Here is an 8943-nt window from a genome sequence, read left to right as displayed (position 1 = left end):
CACACACACACACACACACACACACACACACACACACACAAATAGAATTAAAAAAATAATAAATTTAAAAAAACAATTGTATAAAAAAAAGGCTCACCAAATGATTCAAATTCCCTTTGAGTGGGAGAGGTAAAGCCCCGGCAGATAACAACACACCTGAGAAACCAAGTTTCAAATCCGGTGGCTCCACAACCAGGCCAAGAGCCACAACTAACCAGGCTGGTAAACCTAGCACCAGTAAATGAATTAAGGGGACAAAGTTTAAGAAAGACACTGTATTTGTAAGGAGGAAAAAAACCAGAAGACAGCTGCTCCTGAGAGGGCTAAGGGGCTCCAGGAAGATAAGAAATCCAAGAGCCTGTGTCCCTGGCTTTTCCCATGTTTCGAGGAACCTTATCTTCCTGGAACTTGTCCGAATTTGACTGGCTCCCTGGGGGATTAAACCAGGCACTCTGGTTTCCCTTGTCTACATGCATGTTTCTTTGGTGCACTCTTTTTTCTGCCTGTTTGTTCTTGTCAGGGCTTACTTCCAGGATGTGTTTATAAAAGGTCAGCTTAGGGTTAGTAAGGAGATGTGTATTTGTAGAAATATAGTGACCCTAGAGGGAAAATAGATAAATATGTAAGTGCAAGGGTATGAGCATATGTTTTTACATAGTGAACAAGAATTTTTTTCATGTAGGGCAGCTGGCCAGGGAGATAGCTCAGCGGTCTAAATACCTGCCTGACAAGCCCAAGGACCTGAGCTCAATCCCCACTACCACATGTTGTGCTGACTCCACACTGAGCCAGCCACCAAAACTGGACATGGTGGCGCATGCATGTAATGCCAGCGCTGGGGAGGCTGAGACAGAGGGTCACTATGAGTCTGAGCTGAATAACAAGACCCTGTATCAAAGAAAAAAGAATGGCCAAATAGCTCAGCGGATTAAAGGGCCTGCAAACAGGCACAAGGGCCAGGGGCCCAATCCCAGGGCCTGCTGTGCCAGCCCCACCCCCGGGGTGTGCTGAGAGGGGGATTGAGACTGGGCGTGGTGGCACATGCCTGTAATCCTAGCACTTGGGAGGCTGTAAACAGGAGAATCACTATATCTGATCTAGTAGTGAGACCCTGAACACCTATAGATCCTTCCCTAAAGTAGTTAAGAAAAAGAAAGCCCTTCCCCTTTCGTGTCATCTTTTATTTAATGGAGGTGAGGAGGGCTATCTTGGCTCTGTGCACCTGGCTTCTCTGTGCTCTCTCCTGTCAGCTCTTCCTCTGGTCCTTTGGTGCAAGTTCCAATACCATTGTGCTACCTCGTGTCTTTATAACTGGTTTCTATCTATCCTTGTCCTTATAATTATTTCCAAGGGAGTTCCTCTAATAAAGTTTCAGCTCCTCCTAGTCAGAATTAGCCCAAACACGAAGCAGGCCCCTATTCTAGTCTTTCCCTGCCTACAGACCCCCTTGCCCTACCCTGGATTTTGTCCTTGACCAAAGAGAGGGCTCAGGAACTCAATGAGGTAAGCACTTCCCCGATTCTGTTCACAAAGGAAAAGTGATTCCATCTGGCAGTGGGACAACCACAACAGAGAGAAGTACAGCCACTGTCCGGGCTCGGTGGCTTGTGCCAAAAATCACTCACTCTAGGAGGCTGAGCCAGAGAGATTGCAAGTTCACCCCAAGCCTGACCAGTGTAGATCTAGCTCAGTACAAAGAACCTGGGTTCAACACAGTCCCAGCTGTGGGGATACACACACCCCCCCACACCCCCACAATAACACTGGAAATGGGGAGTTCATGTTTGTCAGTCTGCCAAGCGGCTGGTGTTCAAATCACTGAAGGAATTCCTCAACCTCAACCATTTTATATAGGAATGTCAGTTACCTTGTTTCAACCTGTTATGAAAAACAAATACCCCTTGAAAAAATCTGATTTAACATATTTTTATTTCACTTTTTTTCATTTCTTTATAAAACAGTCATCTCACTAGCAGCTCTCTCCCCTAGAGTCAGGGAGGGGGATAGAGGAGGCTAGATACCTCCAAGAACAAAGGAGGGGGAAGAGCCCAGGGTTACCTCCTGAGGTTCTTCTGGGCCTGTTTCAACAATGTGTCAAAGTCAAGAGAGTCAAATTTACTCTTTACAGGAGCAGGGTCAAAGTCTTCCCGGTTGGAGTCTACAAAAGTAGAGAGAGATAAACATCACCATCTCTGGGCACACATTCCACCCACCGGGTCCTCAGGTGGCCAGCCCTCTATCCCCCGCCCCTATCAATGGCTGCTGCTAAAACTGCCCTGATTTTAAATGGAAGGTATGTGGGAGTGCTCCCTCTTCCCCTCATCTCTCCCTTAGATTCCTTTTCCATGTCAGGTAAGACTACCTAGCCCCTCTAAGAATTAGGAACCTTTCCTTCCTTCTTTTTTTTTAATCCTTCAATTTTTTTAAGACAGTGTCTCGCTATGTAGTCCAGGCTGGCCTCACCCCACGGCGATCCTCCACCTCAGCCCTCCAAATGCTAGGCTTACCTGCACCCCACGCCTGGCCTAGGAGCCCTCCTTCAAGGGAATGAGGTATGGCAAAGCATCGCTCCCCTACTCACCAAGATCAGAATAGCTTCTCTTGCAGAACTGCCTGCGGCCCCCAAAGCAGAGGTCAAACGGCTGCTCATCCGCCTGCCGCAGCTTGTGGCCACTCTCGATGGCTGCAAATGCTTCCTCAGCATAGCGGTAAGTGACGAAGCCGTAGTTGTCACTGGTGAGGAAGGCAAGCGAGTTAGGGCCATGTATGAAGACAGTGCCCCACAGAGAGGTTCTTCTCATTCCCCAGTGTCCTGCACACCACGGCAAGGAACAAAGGCCAAGTAGGAGCCTAGATGACTGGGACTGAAAGGACTTCCTGACCTGCGACCCAGGCTTACCCCTGGACACGGAAATGGATGGTGCATTCCTCAATCTCTCCGAAAACAGAGAACCTCTGTTTCAGCTCCGACCGAGTCATGCGGCCAGGTATCTTCCCAATAAAGACCACCCTTCTCTCTTCCTGTGCAGGTGTAAGGCAAAGCAAGGCTGTGAGCTGGCACAGCAACCCAAGCACGCACCCAGGGCAGCCCCCGCCCCGCTGCACTCACTATTGCACGCTCCTTCTGCAGCACTCGCTGCCTTTGGTCATGGTCATGAGCACGATACGAGCTGTACCTGTGCAAGACAGAAAGCGTCATCAGCCCTGACACAACAGCTGGGGACTCAGACTCTCAGGCCCCTCCACCCCAGAAGCACATGCTCACCGCCGCCTCCTGTCACTTCTCCGGCGGGGGGATGGGGAGCGAGAACGGCTTCGGGAACTGGATGAGGAGGATGAAGATGAGGAGGAAGAGGAAGACGAGGAGGAGCATCTTCGGGAACGTCCAGAGGAGCTGCAACTGGACCTAGAGAATTAAAGGACAGGCGTTCGGGCCAGGAAGGATGCAGACATAGTCCACTCCATCATCGAGGCCCCTGCCCTGCCTGTCAGGAAGCTCAGAAACGAAGAATGCAGAGCAGAAGAGGTCTAGAGGAACAAGTTTTCCTCACAGACGAACACACTGAAGCCCGTCATGGAACTTTGAATAGATCTGGAATGTTCTAATGTGTTTGGGTAGACATTGTATTTATTTTCAATTGTGCCATTAAACACTAAAAAACACCAATCAGAAGGGGAAGGAAAATAAAAAATAAAAAAGAAGGGGAAGGAAACTGAATAGAAAAGGGGTGGCCCCTAGTTCTGTGTCTGTATCTGCGCTGCAGGGGCCAGGCCTGGCTGTGTGCTGCCAGCCCTATCACCCAGGAAGACTCCAACGGCGGCAGGCATGGAGGTGACCGTGCTACAACATATAAGCGGGTATTTTTGGAGATGTGTGTCACTGATGAACTCAGGAATTCTTTATTGAGTAAGTGAGCAAACTTGGGTCTGTTACCAAGAAAGTAAAATGCTGCCAGGAATTTTTTTGTTGTTGTTAAATTTAAAAAATAATTTAAAAAAAAATGCTATCAGGAAGTAGATGAGGCCATCCCAAGAGACCGCCTCATGAGCTTTACTGAACAATGACTGTTGGACAGTTTCCCCTCAGCAGTTAACCCACTGTCCCACACAGCACGGAAACACCATGAGGTATTTTCCTAGGTAAGGAAGTCAACACAGTCAAGATCAGCCCTTCATAGCCTCTAGGCAGGTCTCAAGGTAGCAGAGGACTCAGGAATACCCCAAACTCCAAAAAATAGAGGCTACGTTCTCACAGATTGCCTCCTTCAACAGGCCACAAAAGGAGAAAGGACGAAAGCCAAGATAGAACCAGAAGCCTCAGTGCCTGAAAGTAGCCAAGTCAGTGTGTGAAAGCTTTCAAAGTAAAGCGCAGAAGAGAGTGCACGGACTCCTAGCTGCAGGACCTAACAGGCCATCACGAGCTCACCTTCGCCACCTCTTGTGTGGGGGGGAGAGGGACCTGGACCGGGACCGGGACCGGGACCTGGACCGGGACCGGGATGAGGAAGACGACGGTGAGGATGAGGAAGACACTCCACTGGTCTGGCTGGACCCAGAGCTGACAGACCGGCTGCTGTGGCCACGACGGCCTTGCCAGCCCCTGCCTGGGGGGCTGGCTGACCTGCAGGCTTTTCGGTAACAGCGCATGGACGGCTGCTTGGCTGAGGGCTCAGGGGGAGTCCTAGTGTTCATGTCATTCCGGCAGGGCGAGGCCTCAGGAGACAGCAAGGGGGATGGGGCAAGGCAAACAGCTGGGGGAGGCCCCTGCTCACTGCTAGTCCTGTGATCAAGTGGCTCCAGGGAGGCAGCGGTGCATGGGAGCAGGGGAGCAGCTGGGCCCAGGGACAGGACAGGTTTAATGGTGATGTCCTGATGACGTTTGACGTTCCATCGGGAGCCCACCTCTGGAATGACTAGGGCAGGCATCTTTTGGGGAGGTGTCCTGCTCCGAACACAATAGTCATGATCCCCGGAGCCCACATGGATGGGACTAGGGCCACGGACCCCTTCTTGGAGGCAGGCTGCAGCTGGATGTTTGGCCTCCGTAATTCCTTCAGGCTTCAGGGTTCCCTCCTGGGCGGTGGACTTGGGAGATCTGGCTTTGGCCAGCAGTGGAACGGCAGCCAGGGGCTTCCATAACTGGTGGGGAGGGGTAGCTGGAGGGGTGAGGCCTGTGAGGGGAGGGAGGGTGGAGACAGCAGGGTGAGGTCTGATTCTGTACCTCCACATGCTAGCCAGTCTCCAGAGACCCACTTCTCAACAAGTGTCTCCCACTGTTTCAACTGTTCCTTTTCCCATGTTCTTTATCTTGGGGACCAGGTAGAAATCCCACCAGCCACGATCCTCCTCAATCCTCTCTCTTTTTTTTTTTTTTTGGCAGAACCAGGGATTGAACTCAGGCCCTTAAGTGCTTATTCTACTGAGTATCTCCCCGGCCCCAAAATATAGAAATCTCAGTTTCATAGGGTTTTATTTTTTGCAGTACCAGGGATTGAACTCAGGACCTTGCGCTTGCCTGGCAAGTGCTTACTTTACTGAGCTATCTCCCTGCCACCCTCTCATCTTCTGTTACCAATACCTAGCTGAGTGGGTCCCACCTGCCCACCCTGCACCCAGCACTGCTCCGTTCTCCCTACTTGCCACCTGTCTTCCACACCGCACATGAATGGACCACCCAAAACACATCTGAGAAAACTTTTCACTGCTGCTGCTGCAATGCATAGGACAGTCTGAACAGCTTAACAAGCACTGAATGCTCCATAGTCAGATCTGTTTACCACTCCAGCTTTCTGTCTTGCTCTTGTTCTGCCCACCACCCTATCAGCCACTGCTCCAGGGAAGCACCACCACACACAGGCTGGCTCTGATCCTTTACCCACTCTGGCTGCTCCACTTGACCAGGATGCCCCGGGTGAATCTACCACCTGAGTGCTATCCTTGGCTTTCTCAAGCCTCACCCCACCCCAGGGGTAACCTATATACCCCTTGACTGTTCCCTTTGGATCTTACTAAAAACCACCAATTTCCTTAGCACAACCACTTCCATGGCTCAGCATGCTTCTGTTTACTACACATCTGCCCCTAAACTCGAGCATCTCAAAGACGGGCACGAACGTCTGTACTGTCAATGCAGGGCAGGCACTGCACATTTGCTACACACACTAATCACAGGCAGAATTCCCCAACCTGAACCCACCTGCCACGTTGGCCAGCTCGGGGGCTTGTAACCGGTCTAGGGGCCTCTTCTCCTGGGGAGTGTCAACGTTGCTGGCAGGGGGAAAAGGGAAAACCTGGTTCATTGCCTCCTCAGTGTCACGTCCATCAGCTTTCCTCACGAAGCAATTGGAGAAGGTTGTGTTCCAAGAAGAGTGGGAACGGACAAACTGCTCCCATCCTCCTCCAGCACAAAAGGGCTATTAGTGACTCAACTGCAGGCTGGGTCTCCTCTCTGCTCGGCCAACTCCAGGAAGCAGGCTGGCTATGACCTAGAGGACCCCCCAAACTCCCTCAAGTCAGAAGCCTTTGCTACCACCTCAAGCCAACCTGAAGCCAGTGCACAGGGGAACATGGCTGGCAGAACAGGATGGGAGTCATGAACATGAAGAGTCCTCTCACAGCTGGATGAGTGGGGCACGAGGAGGTCCAGGGTACCTGTGTCCTCCAAAGTGCCAGGGAAGCCCTCGCCAATAATATCTTCCCCCACTCTTACTCCATCATCAGCACTGAGCAAGCTTATAATTTCTTAAGTGAATGACAGCAGAACTTGTCAGAAGATACAGAGATTCTCTAGGGGATCTAGAGCCCTTGACTACAATCAGCACGAGGGCAGGTCACACGCTCCCACCTCACCATCACACCAGGGCAGTGGCCGGCAGTGACAGACTAACTGCACAATGCTGACAGTGGAGGCATCCATCGACGGTCCCAACACAGCTGACCAATGGCTGGCGGGTAACTCACTTACATCACCATACTTACCCTGAGTCTCCTACAGTGGTACCATCAGCAGGAGCCAGGGGAGGACATTCCTTTTTGGCTGCAAAGAAACCACATGAGTTAAAAGGCCGGACCAGATGTTCCAGGCTAACGTGGCAGCAAAGGGCTGAGCCTCTCAGAGGGAAAGCCTACTTCGTCTTCACATTCCTTGCTGGGCTCCCCGGGGAGACATGGTCTCCAGTGGGCACCCCAGCACTATTTATTTACGCCTGTCTCTTCTCTGTTTGGAGCCAGCCAGTCTCACTGTGCTAAGAGTCCACCTGTAGAAACTTACTACATTCAAGTTTCTACGTAATCTTCCTAACTTCCGAGCCTTATAGCCTACTTGGGAGTGTGCACTGGTGTGCCCAACCATATAGTATGTTTTTTGTTTTGAGATAGTGTCTCATTATATGATTTAGGCTGGCCTTGAATTCACTTTGCAGCCCAGGCTCGTCTCCAACTTGCGGTGATCCTCCCGCCTCAGCCTCCCAAGGGCTGGGCTTACAGGCGGGTACCACCATGCCCACACAGCACAGTTTTGTCCCACATTTTTCTTTGTATTGAAGGTCAAACTCAGGATTTTATATGCATGCTAGGCAAACACTCTATCATGGGGCTGGACTATATCCACAGCTTTTTTAAGAAAATATTGAACAGGGGCTGGAGAGATGGCTCAGTGGTCTAAAGCACCTACTTGGAAAAAGCTTGGCAAAGCACAGGGACCGCGGTTCAATCCTCCAGCACCACATGCCAGCCAGCCCCGCCCCCTGGTGGGCTGAGCTGGCCACACACACACACACACACACACACACACACACAATAAATGTTAAAAAAAAAAAAAAAAAGAAAATATTGAACAGAGCTTCATTAAATTGAACAGGCTAGGGCCAGGGATGTAACTCAGCACCTGCCTGGCAAGTACAAGGTCCCGAGTTCAATCCCCAGTACTAAAATAAATAAATCAATCAAGCAGACTAATCTGCCATGCTCCTGAATAGCTGAGATTGTAGATGTGCACCCCACTGCCCAGGACTTACACTCTGCTTGTTCTGTAGATGCTTAGAACCAGCTCCTGTTTACCTCCTTAGTGAGACCAAAGCTCCCGGACAAAGCCATCCCACAGCACCTAGAGCCATGCCTTCTCTCTCCAGAGTCAAGTGATCCATCACCTTCCAAATCCATCATACAGGGCCTTTCTTCTGTCCTCTTTCCACCTTTACCATATGTGCTATCTTTAAAATCCTCTTTTAAGATTTAGCTTGAGAGCTACTTCCCTCTAGAAAAGTGTCTCCAAACAACTCCAACCAACCTGGACCTCCCTACCTACTCCTGGAAATCTTGTCTGCCCAGCCCACTGGGGGCTGCTTCTTGGGGCTGGGGCTGCCCTCCAGGGCAGCAGAACTACAGGGCTCAGCCTAAGGACTGTATCAACTATAGAGGGGTGTAACAAAACTATTTTTTCTCACCTTCTGACTTCTCAAACTGCTCCAGCAGACTGGATAAGTCTGATGCCTCAATCCCTATGGAGGAAGACAACACAGGATTAAAGGAAAGCCCTACCAGCTGAGTACAGTAAGTGCACCCCCTCCCTCTCCCTTTCCATCTCTCTGCCCACATGAGGTGAACTGAGTCAGCAGCCCTAAGCAGGAAGGACTGAAACAAATCAAAGGGTTCTTTCACTTGTGAAGACCCTTCCAAAGAGATCCAGTAAGGCGGCGACCTAGCGCGGCGGTTTCCGCGCCAGGCTCTAGAGCGCGAGGTCGCCGGTTTGTGCCCCCGTCCCAACTCTTTTGGGGGCCAGGGAGATGGCTCAGTGGAATAAGCGCTTCCCTGGCAAGTGCAAGGACCTGAGTTCAATCCCCGGTTCCACAAAAAAAAAAAAAAACCAAAGAGATCCAGCAAAGGGCAGCCTCATGAAGACCCCTTACACAGGGGTCAGGGAGATAGCTCAGTGGAATAAGCGCT

At 50.9% G+C, this 8943-nt stretch overlaps 1 protein-coding gene across 4 annotated transcripts in view; it reads right to left on the bottom strand.

Annotated features, from left to right (window-relative positions):
- Nucleotides 1–1910: 1910 nt before the first annotated feature.
- Nucleotides 1911–8943, bottom strand: part of Pprc1 (peroxisome proliferator-activated receptor gamma, coactivator-related 1) — a 17572-nt gene continuing 10539 nt past the window's right edge. For 2 of the 4 annotated variants that reach the window (XM_023715510.1, XM_023715511.1), the window contains 9 exons: nt 8445–8498; nt 6979–7036; nt 6197–6267; nt 4427–5171; nt 3266–3406; nt 3110–3176; nt 2900–3021; nt 2582–2733; nt 1911–2158 (listed from right to left, as the gene is read on the bottom strand). In XM_023715510.1, the coding sequence (XP_023571278.1) occupies nt 2055–2158; nt 2582–2733; nt 2900–3021; nt 3110–3176; nt 3266–3406; nt 4427–5171; nt 6197–6267; nt 6979–7036; nt 8445–8498 (1514 nt within the window). In that variant the 3' untranslated portion in view covers nt 1911–2054. Of the gene's footprint in view, nt 2159–2581; nt 2734–2899; nt 3022–3109; nt 3177–3265; nt 3407–4426; nt 5172–6196; nt 6268–6978; nt 7037–8444; nt 8499–8943 lie in introns of those variants that run through there. The other 2 variants (XM_023715513.1, XM_023715512.1) reach the window with 2 other exon arrangements.

Source organism: Octodon degus, unplaced genomic scaffold, assembly GCF_000260255.1.
Source record: "Octodon degus isolate 3935 unplaced genomic scaffold, OctDeg1.0 scaffold00042, whole genome shotgun sequence".
Classification (NCBI taxonomy): Eukaryota; Metazoa; Chordata; class Mammalia; order Rodentia; family Octodontidae; genus Octodon; species Octodon degus.
The sequence above is the reverse complement of the archived record's forward strand: the minus strand, read 5'-3'. Positions and strand labels throughout refer to the sequence as shown.